General features: G+C 35.2%; 2 protein-coding genes across 4 annotated transcripts in view; both read right to left on the reverse strand.

Annotated features, from left to right (window-relative positions):
* LOC110035894 (probable pre-mRNA-splicing factor ATP-dependent RNA helicase DEAH9) overlaps positions 1 to 5,306 on the reverse strand; it is a 114,747-nt gene extending 109,441 nt beyond the window's left edge. For all 3 annotated transcript variants that reach the window (XM_020740217.1, XM_020740219.1, XM_020740220.1), the window contains exons 1-5: positions 5,178 to 5,306; positions 4,937 to 5,081; positions 4,430 to 4,504; positions 2,017 to 2,106; positions 1,718 to 1,797 (exon numbers count right to left, since the gene is read on the reverse strand). In XM_020740217.1, coding sequence (XP_020595876.1) covers positions 1,718 to 1,797; positions 2,017 to 2,106; positions 4,430 to 4,504; positions 4,937 to 5,081; positions 5,178 to 5,275 — 488 coding nt within the window. In that variant the 5' untranslated portion in view covers positions 5,276 to 5,306. The remainder of the gene's footprint in view (positions 1 to 1,717; positions 1,798 to 2,016; positions 2,107 to 4,429; positions 4,505 to 4,936; positions 5,082 to 5,177) is intronic.
* Positions 5,307 to 16,255: 10,949 nt separating this feature from the next.
* LOC110035898 lies at positions 16,256 to 18,263 on the reverse strand. The gene is given in 5 exon segments (XM_020740225.1): positions 16,256 to 16,946; positions 17,053 to 17,613; positions 17,680 to 17,892; positions 17,982 to 18,030; positions 18,032 to 18,263. Coding segments are annotated over 5 exon segments (1,368 nt in total). The 5' UTR covers positions 18,227 to 18,263; the 3' UTR covers positions 16,256 to 16,596.
* Between the last annotated feature and the right edge of the window lie 300 nt (positions 18,264 to 18,563).

Below are 18,563 nucleotides of genomic sequence, written 5' to 3' on the forward strand. Positions count from 1 at the left end.
TTGAGGGTATTTAATCTTATCAAGGAATTACCAAACGATAAGATTTGTAAGCCAACCCTATTGTAAGAAACATAAGTTAAATTTTATAGGTTGTTCCATACGCTACAACCCTCATGCATTGATGGCATTATTTCAAAAAGAAAAATCTCTTCAACAACAGGCACATCACCTAGATTCTTGATCAGATGGAAGAATTAACCACCTTCAAAAGAGACTTGGATGATCAAAACAGACTGGGATAAACTTGCCCCTGATCTTATTGATGAGCTGACTTTTAACTTTGCAGACCAAAGTTCTTTAAGGTACAATGAATTCAGCACAGCACAAACACAAAGGCCAGTGATAAGTTCACAAACGAAGACATTGCATCAAGATTTGGGTAATTCAATGTGCACAGCTCTCCAAGCGAGACCATGGATAACCCTTAATCCCTACAAAGTCACTAAAAAATAATTTAAAAAACTCAATATAAGGTCCCCTGAAGGGTAGGTCCGCCACAAGAATCAAAGAGGCGAAATTCAAAGATTGCTTGCGTTCAATCCCACTCTATCTACCTTGTTTGACTTGAGCCGAAATTTGTTATTTTTTAGGCTTTAAATTTTGCAAAATTTTTCTATTTTTCTAATTTTATTTACTTCTATCGTAGGGTAAGTCAACAATTCATTAATCCATGTAATAGTATTTCATCGACTCCAAAGTACTCCGAAACTTATCAAATCTTGAAAAAGGCCTATAAATAAGGCCTTGTTTTGTCCTTACAAATTTATTGAATAAAAACTATCTTTTGCTTGTACAAATTTTATATGAAATAGCTTGATAATTGTTGTACTCTTGGATTTGATGGCTAATCTTCTAAAGCTTTGGTCAGACCTTAGTTATCTATTCCAACACTTGCTCTTCCCCGATCCCAACACAACACCCTTTTCCTCTACATAAGACTTAGACAACCCTAAATCCTTACAGGCACCTTCAACACTTTTATAACTCTCATTTACATTCTATCACAACCCCTAAAACTTTCCTTAACTCAATTCCCCATCAACCATAAGGATCCTAGAATAAAATCCAATACAAAGTGAGAATACCCGAATGTAAGCATTACTATTCAAAAGTTCATATCACCTAAACCAATAATTCGAAATCCAAAAAATCACTACCACTAGTTTCCTAACATCCCAAACATTTGATTTGAAGTTCGTCACTCTTTTTTCTTCAAGAAAAATTTGCTCCTTCAAAGTTAAAAAGTTTCAACCTCAAATCTATCCAAACTAGAAGACCCTTTTTTCACTACCCATATAACTCTTCATCACCACCCCAATGAGACATCAAACCAGTTGATTCCTTCAATAATAATATCATATCGATCCTACATCAAAAATGTTAAAGAATAGCAAATAAAACACAATGATAGTGATAAACCTAGAGCATGCAAAGTACTGCCTTCTTTTTGAGACAAAAAATTTTCCAAAAGTAAGTTGAAAAAGACACCGTAACTGTAGGAGCTTTTATTGATAATGACAACAAACAACAACAGTTACTTAAACTAGACCTCTAGAAGCTTTCGTGGCTGTCGTTGTGCATAAACTTGTTTAGAAATGTTATGAGGACAATAAAATGTAAAGCAGGCTTCCAACCATAAAAATTAAAAAGAAATTATAGGCCTTCAAATGCCAAAAACAATGTAAGTTAAAAAAAGTACTTTAATTGATATCATTACCTGTACTTGGTCAGGAGCGGATCATCCATCATTTCTCTTAGCAAAACCCCATCAGTGAGAAACTTAATCTTTGTTACACCCTGCATAAATAAGGATATCAATAAAAGAGAAAGAATGGAAGCAATCTCAGTAAGCAGTCAAATTGCTGAACAAGTGAAAAGCAAATCAACAGATTAAGTATTCTGCTCCGATGCGCGAAATTTTGTGTCATCTTTAGAAGCTTATCATTTTCCAGTAGTCCAAATCATTTTAAAAAATGTAAATGCAAAAAACAAACAGAAACAGAAGAAAGGCCTCACCTGAACAGTTTTATCTTCAAAACGGATGGTATATCCAACCTCTTCTCCAACTTTGACACCCATCTCTTCTGCTACTCGTGAAGCAACTGACTGAAATTTATGAAGAAAATTAGAAGTATACCAGTAATTTACGACAGAAAAAGCATTAAGCTCTATTAAATTAAATTTACAATGTTACCCACATCTTTTTGTCCTGAAATTGGAAAAGTTAACAATGCATCAATAAAGAAGGTTATGACATCATAGTATGTTACAAGTGCTAGTAAATAGAGAATCCAGATGAGGTAAAGCAAGATGAAGAAAAAGAAAAGTAAATATGGCACTGGTTGCAGCACAGAATGCCGTACAATTTGATTTTGAAAATCAATTTGGCGTGGCAAATGCTAAAGATGAGCAGTTCACAAAACAGTACATATGACATAAGTAGAAGTTATAATAATAAAAAAAAATATTTAAGGCAAACTTCCCAAGGTAAATTATCGCAGAAAGAAACCTCAAAAATAAACAAGTAACATTTTTCAATATTGTCACCAATGAAGCATATCAAACAGATTATGCTCCAGTATTTCAAGTACTAGATTTGATGATAGGCCGCAATTAAACATGAAAAATAATGGCGGCATGGTTGAAACATTCACAACACAACGACCACAATTAAGGGTCCAAACACAATTTTCAGAGGCCAGCAACAGCTTTCTTACCAAATAATTTATAATATGAATAAAATACAAAAATCAATATGATTCTGCTTCACTGCAGGTTAAAGTATGTTGAATCACAGTTTTTCCAGCATTGAAATACGAAAGCGATAACCTGATCAAATATCAGATAAGTTCTTGTGCCAAGTTAACAAGAAGCCCCTTGCAATTATTCTATATATTTTCCGAGACAACCAAGCTACATGGTTTTTAAACTTTGCCAAAACTTTAGCTTAGTTCAGATTGGTTTGGCTGAAACAAGCTATTTTGTAGGATTTTAGGTGGAAATCTGTAGTTTCGCTAAAGTCCAACCCACTTTAGGGGCAGAGCTAAAGCCAAGTCGTAATAAGGAAATTTCAAATATGAAATGATGCAGAGCGCCCGGTAAAATGATTGCTTCAATGAAAACTAAGATCAAACAAAACTCCCACAGATTTTAAGTTAGGCATCCAAACTGACACACCTAGGCTAATTTTTAGTATATGAGGATTAAAAAAGATATTTAAACACGCTTCAAGCCCCAACTTCTAAGAACTTTCTAAATAAATATGTTAAAACCCCCCATATAGTTATAAGAAAATGATAAACCATTTTAGATAATTCAGAACAAATAATAAAAGCATAAATCTACTTGGTACATTTAACAGTGTTATATATAATAACTAATTATCAAAAATTGCTTACAATTGCTCATAATCTAAATCATAAATTGATCTAACTACACCAAAAAATAAAAATTGTGTGAATGTAACATAACTTGTTATCAGAATTTTATGATTTGTCGTAGTAGAAAATGGAAATAAATATTTCTTAAAAATATTTATAAATATTAAATACAAGGGGACATTCATCACAAACTTTAGACTCATTACAGGAAAAATACAACAACAACAACAACAACAACAAGCCTTTATCCCACTAAGTGGGGTCGGCGACATGAATATTTTTTTCTACATTGCGCCCCATTGATTGTCATATTTTCATTTAATTCTAATAAATTAAGATCATTTTTTATACAATATGCCCAAGTCTTTTTAGGACTACCTCTACCTTTCTTAACCTAAGTTGAATCTAAAATATCTACTCTCCTAACCAAATTAATGGTGAGCGTTTAATGTGACTCATTACAAGAATAATACCACTCAAAAAATTCATTCATGCATTGAAATTATTCTTTAATTTTATAATAATGAGAAACCCTTTTAAATAAATTAATAATAATAATAATAATAATAATAATAGGGTAATCATAACTAAATCAGAAACTAAATATTGAAACTGCCAAAACAAACACCTCCTAATCTAAAATTTAAGCAGAGGGACAGAAACAGAAGGCAAAACCAAACCTGGAAACTTTGCTATAATGTGTTGATATCCTACATGTTTCAAACAAACACTAATTTCTAATTTGTAGTAAAAGTTTCCAACTCAGTGAACAAGTACATACAGCATCAAGAAGTTCAAAAATCAGTGTATGGCTATTATAGCAAGAACATCATGAGAAAAGCATTTCTGAGAAATGAATAGATTAAAAGAACCATATAAGACAGCAGATTTAAGATAACAGAAGCAAGTTAAGAACCTCATGGAAACAAGCAAACTTTCTCCAATGTGCATTACAACGAAGAACACAAAGAAACTAGCAAAGAGGATTTTCATTGAAAAAACTGCTTATAAAGAGAAAAAACCCTGCTTTATCAAAAATATTACTATACCTGTACAGCCAACCGCCTTGGCTGTGTGCAAGCTACGAGTCTGCCACCCTCAGCCCAACCTGCCTCCTTTAAATACTGTAAGAATAAAAGGAGTTAACAAATAAAACAATGATTCAAATCCACTAAGGACCTATTTGTTCCTTGTAAAATCATAACTTTGAAGGGTTTTGAAAGCGTTTAAGGATTTAAAATCCATACTGATTTCCACTTTGGTTGGATCGAATCCAATAAATTCAACGTTTTTCAAAACATGTTTTCTAACTTCGAACAACCAAATAAGCCCTAAACAAACCCCAAGATATATTGTCAATCCATATTTGTTTCACTACCACCAACAATTAAGAGCTCGTTAATAATCCATTAAGCCGACACCCAACAATAGATGCACAAAAAGAGAAGAGAATAACAGTAAAGCAACCCTTAAGTTCGACTAATTATTCTTTGCAGCGTATTTCAAGAACCCAGAGGCTGAAGAGTCATTAAAAAAAATAGTTTCCTTTTTTTCACCTGAGGGATTTGGGTGGTCTTTCCGCTACCAGTCTCGCCGACGATTATGACAGTGGAGTGGTGCTCCACGAGGTAAAGGATGGCAGTCCGATACTTGAACACGGGGAGTCTCTGCCTCTGCCTCTCCAAGTTGGAGTAACCATAACTGCAAATTTGAGAATACAATCTTATTGTCGGATAAGTGTTGGATGAAATGCATGAAATAGAAAACAGGTGCAAGTAAAATGAAGGAAGCAAGAACCTTGAAGTAGGGGTCGGGTGGAAGAGGACGCCACCTTCCTCATCATCGATGATACGCGGGCGAGGACGCTCAGTTCCCGGCTTCCAGAACTGAGACATTGCTCGAGGAAGGGGAAGTTTCTGCGTAGAAGCTTACGATAAATATCTGTATATATAGATATATGAAAATTTTTTGATATATATATATATATATATATATATATATATATAAACAAATTTTACTTTACATGCCCATGACATTTAAAACTTATGAAATATACTTTTTTATTTTTTAATAAAGAAGCAAAAAAAAAATTATTTAGGCAAAACTACCCTTGATGTGGAGTGCATTATTATATATTTACGTGTGGCACAAAAAATATTAATTTGAACTTTTTTTGAACTGTCTGTGATGTGTTTGAACCAATTTTCAAACAATAGTATGAAGGCATTCAAGGACACAAATATGCATGAGGGAGAAGGGGGGATCATGAGGAAAACTCATTGGGATAGACTTTGAGAGCACAAACAATATGTTAGAAGAAGAGGAGAAAGATGGAGCTTTTTGTGGAAGGTATCATGGGAGGGAGATATGTGAAGAAAAAGTGTTCATGATGAGAGCTTGTTGAGGGCATTGATAGTTGGTGGCAAGTCATGGAGAATGAGATTAATGGAAGCTCACTAAAAACATCGATGTGAGCGGCAATATGTGAAAAAAAAATGGATTTAACAAAGAAAACTTTTTGAAAGCGTGATAAGTGTGGCAACCTGTTAAAGAGAATAGGATTTTGTGATGAAAGCTTGTCAAGGTGTTCATTAAAAATATGACTGTATAAATCTCGAGAAAATTCAACGGGTCTCGCTCATCAACACCAAAGGACAGTATTTCGGGATAGCCAAAAAATTGAAACACCAAATGTCGTTTCCTCCAGTCGGAACTAGGAGTCGACCGAATGGAAGCACGGTCGAATGAAAGAATAGAAGGCACCCAATCCTAGGAATAGCCATTCATGACCAGTTCCCTTAGCCGATTCCAAAATGCTTCACAAATTTGGCAGAAGGGCATCATATGGAACACCTTCCTAATCCTCTGAGAAAGCCCCTTGCTCAAGAAAAGATGTTCGTCATATTATGATGATACACCTTCTGCCTAACTATCTAAGTTTACCCTATGAACAAGAGGATCACTACTCAGGATTCTCTTGAGAGTGCCGACTGAAGACCTTTCAGCCTACCGAATGACAAACTGGCCATTACATGCCCCTCTTCAATCAGTTAAGAATATTAAACGATGCAAATGTAAGTTATGAATATTAAAGGGTCTCAAAGTTAGTTACAAATGTGAAAATGTGCAATAAACCTACAAATAGGAGATCATTTCTTCAATAAAAGACTATTGAATTTATTCTATGAAAACTTTGTTAGTGTGCCCTTTACTTTCTCTTTTTCTCTTTCTATGCTTCTCTCATATGTCTTACACTCTGTACATTGGGTTTGCTATACAGGACATATTTGGATTCAACATCATAAAAAAGTCCGATGAATGTGAAATCTTGCATCAGCAAGAAAAGGAGCAAGTTAAGGAGAAGAAACTCATTAGGGAGAAATCTCAAACATGGAGTATGTGAAAGAATTTATGCAATAGCGAATTCAAGAACTCTGAGTTCAAATGGTGGATTAAATGACAGAATTGACTTGTGCGCTATTTGAGGGAAGAGCGCAAGCTCTTCAAGAATGGAACCCTCAAGAAGAACCTAATCCCTAGGATCGCCAAATTGAGGGGGCGGAAAGAATTGAAGAATCCCAATACCATGATAGTAATGGTTTACATCGTTAGTCAAACCATACGATCGGGATGAATGAAGGACTATCATCCGTCAGAGAATGCATTCATCCAACAGATCTCTAATGTTGAACCACTAGATAAGTTTAAAATTTCATCTTTTGAATTCTATAAGGGTCGAAGTGATCAAGCCCACCATATCGCTTCCTTGAGTCGTTTGTCTGCCTTCTCAAAATCTCTGACACTCTTAAGTGTCAATTATTTTATGCCACACTAAGAAACTCAGCCCTCCGGTGATTTAATGGCCTCCCGATATGAGTGATAACCTCTTTAAGGAATTCAAGAAGATGTTCAGGACATGGCTCACTAATGCTCTGAAGCTTGGTAAGAATTCACAGGCATTATGACACGTCAAGCAAGGGTAGAATGAGAACTTTTGTTTGTTATTCTCTAGGTTTAAGAAAAGAAATGTTGGAAGTGTGAGATTTGGATCCCACAGTGGGATAGGTCGCCTTGTTTTAGTGGTTGAGGAGCAAACAATTCAAGTATTTTCTGAGTTTACGACAACCCAACTGCCTGACTTAACTCTTGGAGTTAGCCAACCAACACATCACGGCGAAAGAGTAGGTTTGATGCCCTACCAAAAAGCCAAGCAATACAACTGGTGCTCGCATAAGAGGGCATCGCGAGATGATGGGTGGAGGCCAAAGGATGGCTTACACCCCAAATGCAAAGATAATCGGTTGTCTGACGATGATAAAAAGAAAAACAGAAAATAACAAAGAGGATGGAGTAGATTGAATGACCAATAATCAAGCGACCGAGAGACACTAAAACCCACTTAGTTGAGGGTTTTAATGGCGGAGTTGGTGGAAGCCATACAAGATACGGGGTACTTCAAAAAAGCTCCACCGATGAGAATCAGAGATTTTCTCTGGAGCCCAAAGAAGTTCTATAAATACCACTAAGATCATGTCCATGATATAAAGGAATGCAAATACCTTTGAAGCCTCGTCAAAGTGTTGATTTGGGCTTGGAAAATCAAAGAGTTTGTTGCCCTAGAGGAGCTAACCCAAAGGTAAGAGAAACCCCCAGTAGAAGAGAAATCTGTTGAGCTCATCCGAGCCAATTTTATCCAAATTGCAGGGATAGTACCAGCCATCTTAGTACGAGATTTGGTCTGGCGAACCGATCACAAAAGGCTTCGAAAGCCTCATCCCCTTATTATTTTTATTGACGCAGATTTTTCCCCAAAGGGGAATCCCTGCAACGACGCTTTGGTGGTCACAATGATGATTAATAACTACTAGATTGGTAGTATTTGGATTGACACCGAAAGTTCAGAGAATATCCAATTCAAATCAATGTTTGATAAAATGCATTTATCAATGGATCGATAGGTGGCACCGACCGAACCTCCTTAATTTTTTTTGGCAAACTAAAAGAAGCCATAAAATAATTAGGCTATCAGTCACCTAGAGGAAGGTAACAATCAATTTGCCAACATGGAAGAATTCTTTTGTGGTTGGCTTGTATTGACCTCATTTTTTATGAGGTCTAATTTCTTCTCTTTAGGAGCTTAGGATCTAGTCATAAAATTCTTTTGTTGACTATCTTAGAGGACTTCGTAAATGGAGCCCTCCCACATAAAAATTCTGAACACTTCTTTATTCATCTTGTGAAGTCCCACATGGGTGGTCACAAGCCCCCAAATGTCATTTGGGATGGTCTAGACCAACATGTGGAGACTCAAGAGTGAGTTCCTATAGGTTTATTCAGGCCTTATTACAACCCTGGGTGACTTGCTCTTGGTCACAACCTCACACAGATATAAGCTCAACACAAACTCACACACACCCAAAAGCCTAAAATGACATTGCACTTGACCTATCCGCCCACTCTTTTGAAAACTCATGTGGGTGGTCCCAAGCCCTTAGCTGTTGGCAAAGGTGGCTAGGACCAACATATGGAGGATCCAAAATGGGCTCTCCCTTTGACCTCATGGCACAAGGAGGGTGATTTCATGATCAACATACCCAATGAGTTTTATTTCCACCAAAACTCCCAACTTTCGTCTTTTACTCCCAAACTTCCCCAAATTACCAAAATGCACCTAGAATCTTGAAAATTTCAAAATTGTCCAGATTCCCAAATTCTCACAAAAAAATCATATTAAACCACTCAAAACCATCCAAATTGCCCAAAGTATCCCAATTTTTCTAAAATTCTTAAAATACCCTTACACTAGCCCAAATGACCAAATATCAACTCATTTTTAAAAAATTTCCAAAACCTTCAAATTCATTCCAAACATCCCAAAAATCAATCCCAAGCATTCAATAACTCCAATTGCACCAAAATCTACTAAAATTAACCAAAATCCTATAATTGCCCCTAAATGCCCGAAGTCCCTAAATCACTCCCAATTCCCATCAAATTCATTTCAAACTCCCCTAATTTCAAATCCACACCAAAATTCATCATGTCCAAGCCCAATTAGAACCAAATCCCAGCTCAATTAGACCAAATTTCAAGCCCAAATTCCAAACCCAAATCAAATGCCCCAAATTAACCCCACTTCTAAATTCCAAAAAATTGAGCCATGTAATCATTCCAATTTCACAAAATTTGATTCCCAAATCCTTCATGACATTCCCCCAGACCAAAGTGAACCATAAATTACTCTAGATCCAAGTCCAAAGTCCATGGTCAAGCCCAAACCCCATTTTAAAAACAAAACTAAGCTTTTTTTCTAATCTTTTGATTTAATTATACCCTAATTACCCCAGTCCATCCTAATATTGTGATCTGACCACCTCAATACTAGCCTAAACCCACTTTTGGGCAATGGACCAAGGGTCCCTTGAATCATTGAAACCTCTAAGCCTAAAAATGGTTAACTCTCTTAATCATGCCATCAACCATCAAAATCTAAGCCTAATCACAATTAAACCTTCCTCTGACCTCCTTGAGCCAGCTAGCAACCACCCTTGGCCTGGTCGGCCTCCCTAGTGGTCGGAAAATACAAAACAAAGAAGGCCACCCATGGCTTAAACCCAAACTTTTACCTATATAATGTGGCAAACTCCAATTGGTCAATTGCGTCACTCAGCCCTCCAACTCAGCTTACTTGAACCAGCCAATGAGAGCCTGAGGCCTCCCCCTTGGCCAGACTTATACATAGCCCCCTCCACGGGAAATTTTGAAGGTCATCCAAAACCTAGAGAAAACTCTGCCCAATTGCTTCCAGAGCTTCTCACTGACCTCTTAAGTGCAATTCAACCAACCTTAGCCACCCATTCCCACTGTCCAAGCTCAATTTCACCACCCATATTCAGGACATTTTTCATACATTTCACCAAACCTCTCAAAGCTTCAAATTATCAATTTCATAAGCTTCCCCACATTTCAAAACCATCTCCTCTATCAAAAGCCCCCTCTCCCGAGCACCTTAACATAGTCCTAGACCAAGCCCGAGTCACCATTCAATTGAAATCATACTTAGACCGCTTCTCAGCTCAATGCAACACTTTGAGGAGCTTTATGGACCTGAGGCGATCGTCTCCAACCAACCCAATCGAGGCCTCACCTCTTAGACAAAGGTATAGCTTAAAATCTCTAAATCTTGCCTCAGTTTTATTAATTATGAAGTAAACTTGTATTTCATACATATTTGACCATATAGATAGGTTCATCTCACTTAGATGAAGATGTATGAACAAACCCTGAGTGATTTGATTGAGAATTGAGTGATATATTAAGTCTAGAACACAGACGGTTCTCGGGTTAGGACGATTGAGGACGATGAATGGATGTCGTCCAATTCCGAGTGTATCAAACGGACAAACCAGAACGTGTTGGATGAGGACTTGGAGCAAAAATCGAGGAACGTGTAGCCAAATGATGTGTAAAGCATCACCAATCAAATATCGCAGTTGGAGGTTCAATGAATTCCAATATACATTTTATTCAACACTTATATAGAAATGTATGAAATGAAGACTTGAAGGACTTATCAAAGAAAAAATATTATGATATTTACTTTTAGTTAGTATTATCAAATCATCATCTATTTTATTAAGCTTTAAAGGAGATATTTCACACTTTTAATCCTATTAAGGTTGCTTGGATAAAGCTTGTAAAGCTTTCTTGCCTCTTTTTTTATTCTTATCCAACTTTTCAACATCATGACATGAGATCTTTCTAAATAAATAGAAAGACTATCTTTAAATAAAAATTTTTCATCACATAATCATTGAAATGATTTATCTCATATTGAATATCTTTAATAATTTGAATATTAAGACTTATCAATATATATTATGCTATGATATAAAGAGGAATAAGTAGCTTCTTTAGTTTTTTCAAATTTACATAAAGAAAAAATCTACAAGTATAATTCTAAAGGGGGTTTCTCTTTGAAAGACCAAAAAATTTACTTCTAAAAGTTATATGGCCTTAGATAAACATATATATATATATATATATATATATGTCTATCGTTGCTAAAATCCTTGCATCATGTTTTCTAAAACAAACAATCAATCTAACAATAATTGTCATAGCTCACATGAGAATTGAGAAAGAAAGGCTTCATACTCAGATAAAATAGTCTCTAGTTCATGAGTAAGCAGAAATCATAGAACAGGAAAGATGCTCATCTCATAAATTATGAGATATCAAGGCACTTGATAACAAGCTCGAGCGGATAAATTTAGCAGCATAACCACTGTATCATTTGAATAATTATTTTTTACAAAAAATGATAAAAATATTACTACTAATTGTGAACATATTATCAAAATATGAGATTTTCTATCACATATATATATATATATATATATATATATATTATATAAGTGGTTAGGATATTTTCGACATGAAGACCCAAAAAATAAAATCTGAGTTCTTTAGTATAAGATAGTTTAGTGCTCTTATTAGAAAAACATAATAATAACCCGAGGCTGAATATACAACAAAAACCAGAAGATGAACATACAATAATAACATGAAGATGAACATGCAATTATAAGCCATGGAAGAACATACAATAACATCTTGAAGATGAACATGTAGCAATAGTTTGGAGACAAACATGCAACAATAACTCGAATATTATCATAAAACAACATAAAATGGATGAATAAGAAACAATAGCCTGGAGAAGAATAGCTAACAAATATGATGAAGAAGAACAAACAATCATACTTAAGGATGAATTGGCAACAACAAACTGAAGACGAATATGCAACACAAACTGGAGATGAAAAAACCACAACAACTTGGCTATGAATATATGACAATAGCTTGGGGGATGAATAAACAATAATAGCCAAAAGATAAATACACAGCAATAACACAGGGATGCATATGTAATAACATCTTTAAAATAATAAGAAAAAAACTAGCCTATATATTAAGATAAACTTTGAAGCTTCAAAAAAGTAGTAAAATCTCCCACATATCAAAAGGTATTTCTAATGGACAGGCTTCTAGTATTGCAACAACTGCCAAAAAAATCATCATGAGCATGCAAACAACCACTTTTGCATGTTGTTGCATGCATGGAATACCCCATACACATATTCATACATGAACAAACAAATGTATCAATGTGTCAGCATCTACTAGTGAGTGCCTCATGCACACCTTCTTGCACCCATACACCTAACTATATCCAAATATGTGCCTTTGCGCCTGCACATAAATGCATCCGCGGGTGCCCTTTCAGGCACTCTAAGCCCATGTTTGTGTATGCTAGACCCATTGCTCCCAAATGCATGCCTTCATGTCTCTTTTCTCACACACCTACACAATTATGTGCACGATATGCTCACACATATGCTCGTGCTCACCCATGCACCTTGCTACTTCCATAGACACAACCAAATGTGCTAGTGTGCTTATCTACTTGTGTGCATGTACATGTGCGTGGGAAAAATATTCCTATGTGGTTGTGCATGCATGAATGCTATCAGCGATGACAGAGATATCATGATCAAACATTCATTGATAATAAATTATTCCATCATTTTTGACATTTCACACTAAATTTTAGGATTTTAAAAACTCAAATGAAGTATCTATGAGTAGATTTTGATGGTTTGAAAATTCAAAGATTATTGTTTTCTTGACGTGTGAATTTCAAGAACATCAAAAATATTATTGAGTCTTTTTAACGATTTGCTACATATTTTTGGATTACATGAGCATCAAAATCCAAAAAAAGGAGAAATTGATATGTCACTAAGTAATTTATATGACCATGCACAAGTCTTGATGCATTTTGAGTAAGTGATAATCTAAATCCAAATTCAAGATCATATATGCTCTAGTTTTAAAAAATTTCTATTAAATTGGGCATCTTGAAAAAATAAGCCTAATGACATTGAAAGTGATCCAATAAGAGTCTAAATAAGCCTAGTTCAACTACTTGAAATATAATCAAAGGCTTTGATGCATATTGGAAGGCCAAACAATCCCTAATTTTTTCACGCTTATAATTAGATCGAGTGGCTTGATAAGTGGAATCTAACAAGCTTAAGATCATTTGATTTTGAGGTTGCTAAGACACTTGCATAATGGAGAAATGACCTGTAATTGAAAGAATTAACAAGGTCCATGTGATGGAGTTTTTTGATATTTTGGTAAAATCTACCAAAACACTTAACACAAAAGCCACTGCAAACCTTAATTTGTAGATATCTATTTTTTCTAAGAGTTAGATTATTATAATTATTATGATGATTGAAAACATTATTAAAGTTAGGTGTAGTTTTTTCATTCTTTTTCAGTTGTGTTGCCTAAGTTTTGAACTTCTCATAGCGAGTTTTTTTCAATCATGTCATAATAAAGTGGTAATTCATATATTATTAAAGACACTCAAAACTCCACTTATGTTCCTACTCAAAGCATTTAGCTTTATAACTTCATCATTAAGAAGGGCATGGTGCAAACACAATTAGACAAATAAATTTATCTATATTGTGCTACTATCTTATATCTATGTTGAATGGTGATATACTCATGCTTAATAGTCATCGCACTTGAGATAAGAAAAAAAATCTCTAATGAAATAACAAGTAAAATATTTCCAAGTTACATTTATCTCCATTATGAAAGCTTTAAGCATATAGTTCTACTATACATTACCATTTTCTTAAGTTTTAAAAAAAAAAAAAAAAAAAAAATTATTTTTTTTTTTTTAAAAACACCGCATATAGTTCTACTATACATTACCATTTTCTTAAGTTTTAAAAAAAAAAAAAAAAAAAAAACTACTTTTTATCTCTTAAGAACTACTAAAGAATAGAAGTCTTACAAATTCATCAAATTTAATTTTAGCCTCTAGAAGATTATGCTTGTTGTAGATACTAATAACATCATATTCTTCAATTACTTTAAATGAGAATAACCTCTAACTATAGAGAAACACCAACCATTGGGCTACATCTATTGTGCTAGTAGATGCTATTGTTGATATCTAAATAGTTATATTTAAAATGATCATATTTTATGTTTATTAAAAGATTTATATCAATACTTATCCTTTTGGTGCTCCCATCAAAACCATGTTGTTCATTAGAAGCGATATATGTTTTTTTTTACCAACAAATCTCATTTGACTTATAAAGCATGCTTTTAACACCCACTCAGTTACAAAGTTCTTTATCCTTAACTAGCCATTATAAATTTAAATAAGAAAAATTATTTATGATAAAAACTCCATTAATAATACTCTTACAACTTAACTTACATAACATATATAGTCTCTAACATTTTTATAATAACATAATGACTTTGCTTCATGTTAAACAACAAACAATTTAACTTAAAGAATTAACTTACTAGAAAGATTCATTTTTGTTCTATATTGTGTAATTATTGTAATATTATACAAAAAAAATCCTCATATGGAAAACAAATGAATCACCAACAATTACAACTCCTCATATCTTTCTTTATCATGGACCATTTCACTTTTTTTTTTGAAAAAGCTTCTTAACGTGTCTTTCTTGTTTAGTATTTTAGCCAGCGTTAATTAGCCTTCGTAAGTGATTATTTTCCTCTTCATTTATCTTGATCATACATGTTATATTTGAATGATATGTCACTTATAGAGCTTGATGATATCTTTTGAGTTTGATATTATTGATGATGTTGATATACTATATTGAGTTCTACAAAATAAAATCATTCTTTTTCTCATAGAAATGAAAGAGTTGTTATATGAATGTGGTGTTCATGATGAAGAAGTTGGATATAATTTATTCACGAGAGTCACATGATTCCAAATAAACATAATCCATACAAAAAAAAATTATCCTATAAATATTACGTATTGTTAGATATGAATAATTGAAGACTAATCACTCCAACTATAGAATAGCCTTTCAGTTGTGTTGGAGGATGAAAAGTACCAAAATAGGATAAATATTATCCATTTAAATTATGGATTGAATCTCAAATATATGAGTAACGTTTTATCTGCTAAGATTATGCTGACAATATTCCTTATGAAGATTTGTTGAAAAGAATAGATTCACAAGTTCACAAGTGGACTTGGATATGTTGCATTAAAATAATGGTAAGTGATAACAAGCATAAGAACTAAGTAAAATTTTAATGACTAGATCATGAATTTATAAAAAAAATTAATATAATAAAAATATCATAGCCTCAAAAAATTCAAATATATATGCTAGCTTGTCAGAATATTGTAACTTGTATTCTCAAATCATTCATTATTATTTGTTAAATGCAATAAACTATTTATCTTATCAACAAATATTAAACTATATTTTACAAAACAAAATAAAAATTATAGAAACAATTTTTTTTGGTTCCACATTCACACCTCAAGTTTAAATAGGGGCATTAAGCCATTTACAGACATACCACTCAACTCCTATGTATTTAAACATCTAACACCTTACATTTTAATTTTTACATTTATTCCACTCAATTCTTTCATATCACATAAAAAATATCACTATTTATATTGTTTCTTGCAAAGATAAGCTAACATATATATGTAAAAAATTAATTATAGGTGTTTGACAAGTAAATACATAAAAGTTGAGTGTTATGCATGTGAATCTTCCTTTTAAATATTATAGGTGTTTGCATGCAAAAATTGTCTTTAAGCAAGCAAACATGTATGTTGATTATCAACATCATCTAATTATTTTGGCAATATATATACACATATACATTTCAATGGAATTTAAATGTGAAGACTCAAGAAAGAAAGGATGCTCTCCTTCTAGCAAAATGAAATAAAAATAGAATTATGGATCATCAACAAAGCATCCACAAATTATTAAACTTCCTTTATATTGTCATTATTCATTGAACTCTAATGAACAAAAAAACCAACAATTAAACAAAAAAATGCCTATGTTTTAACTGTACCATCCCACCACAACAATAATCTCGAATCCAAGGTTTCATTTGAAAATTTGGGAACATCCGCCGAATTTCTTTAAACAACTGCGTTTGTTCGTTGAATTGGAGGAGACGAGCAGTGATCCTATTTTCCCAAACAGAAGTTTTTACATTCACTCCAACCAAACAAAACCTCAAAAACTCCTCATTGGAAGCTTAATTCCTTTATTAATCTAAACCTAAGCAAAGAATTCTATAATCAATCTCAAGATTAACCTCCACCGTTATCATCAATGGCTTCTCCCCACATCTTGAGAAGGTAATTCTCGCATTTGCTCCCTTTGATATCCACCGGCACCGCCCTCCTTATAGGCCTCGCAGCAGCCATGGCCGACACTCCACCCTGCAGCTTCAAATTATGCCGGTACTCCACCACTACCTGCTCAAAAACCTCAGCCTCGAACATGTTTATCTTGATCGGAGGGCTCATCATATCCCTCACATAAGCGAACGCCAATTGATCCCTCGGATTAAATGCTTCAAGCTCGTTGAACAGCAGACAAGAAAATAGATTGGCTGCCATTCCATGCCTCCTCGCTATCATCGCCGTGTCCGGCACATCTTCAAAAGTAAAAGAACGGATCAAAATACTTCAACTTGGATTAAAAAGATACAATTTTGATCATTTTTTTGGATAAAAAGGAGGCAATTTTGCTTTCATGGATACCACTTGTATACGGTAGCTTGCTCGGCGACCATGGGTGCAGCCCGTTCTCACAGTAAGTCTCCATTTGAATCCTCAAAGACTCGATATCGCCCCACTTCCTCCACCTCGCCGTCGCCATGGCCTCCTCCATGGTGTGAACGTTGAAAGGATGCTTCGAAACGGCCATATCGGCGTCCTTGGAGATCAGAAGGGCGTGAAGAAGTAGCAGGGGATCGACAGTGAGCTGCAGCTTGGCGTCGAGCCAGATGCTGAATTTTGTATTGGGAAAGAGACGGTGAACGAGGTACTTCGGAATGACTCCATTCATCGCCGGATTGTCATAAGGGAGATCGCCGGCAGAGAGGCGGATGATTCTCCAAACGCCAATCATGACGCTATCAGCTCCGGCGAGGATGTTGTGGGAGTTGAGGGTTTTCAGAGTGGAATCATCTATGAACATGAAGAAGCAAACGGCTTCAAGCGTCTTGAATCCCAAACCTTTCGGCTGCCGGATCTTGTCGTGATCGCCGAAGATCGCTGAAACAACCACCACGCCTCCGCACTGCTCCATGGCTACTCTGTCTAAAAGGGAGATCCTTACCAATAATCTTACCATGAAATGAATTCTGATTCAGAATTGGCACAAACCTGATTTTCTTACAGAAAATTCGCGAAGGAAGCCGCAGGGGACGGGAATCCGATCATCTCCGTGAACGAAAAACGATCTTCTCCTCTGCGTGGAAAAATTTCCGGCAAAAGTCTCACCTTTCCCCTGCATGTAACTCAAAACAGAGTCGGAAGAATTCATCGACGACCGGTTTCTGCGAACATTGTGGATCTCCTCGAAGGCGACGCGGTAATCTGGCCACAAAACAGAAATTGAAATGGTAGATGAGGGATATTTGAATTGATAACAGAGGAAAGATAGATGGAGGGATCAATAGGATTACCGGAGAAGAAAACAGGGGAAGAACAGGAGGAGTGAGAAGCGGGAAGAGCGGTGCTTGTGCTCGCCATAGGAAGAGGGGTAGGAGAAGAGGAGGTGAGGGAGGAGGGTCGGAGATAGAAAGAGGCATCCGCGCTGAGAGAAGGAGACGTATAGAGAGAGAGGAACGGTGGTGAGGAGGTAGAAGAGAGAGATGCAGAGCAGCTTGGATTGAAAGAGGAGAGGAGTCGTTAATCTCAACCAACCCATGTGCGCGAGGGCAGAAGAGAATGGCAATTGGGAACAAGAAACGATTTCATTCGTTTTGATCGTTCGTTACTGCGGTAGGAACCAGGGATGGACCCACATACGTCCACATTTCCCGGTCCTTGATGGTTCGGGTGGCAGTTCGGTTTGGCCGGGCTGAACCGGAGCGATATCTACTGATTAGTATGCGTGTAAATGAGCTTGAGCAAGTTCAAATTTAGTTCGTTTTCAGCTGGTTAAAATTTTTTTATTTATTTATTTTTGATTCATTTCATTAAAAAAAATTATTGTTTATGTTCGGCTCGACTTAGCGAATAGAACAAGAGCTGTTTGTGAACAA

The sequence above is a fragment of the Phalaenopsis equestris genome, unplaced genomic scaffold, assembly GCF_001263595.1.
Source record: "Phalaenopsis equestris unplaced genomic scaffold, ASM126359v1 Scaffold200668, whole genome shotgun sequence".
Taxonomy (NCBI): domain Eukaryota; kingdom Viridiplantae; phylum Streptophyta; class Magnoliopsida; order Asparagales; family Orchidaceae; genus Phalaenopsis; species Phalaenopsis equestris.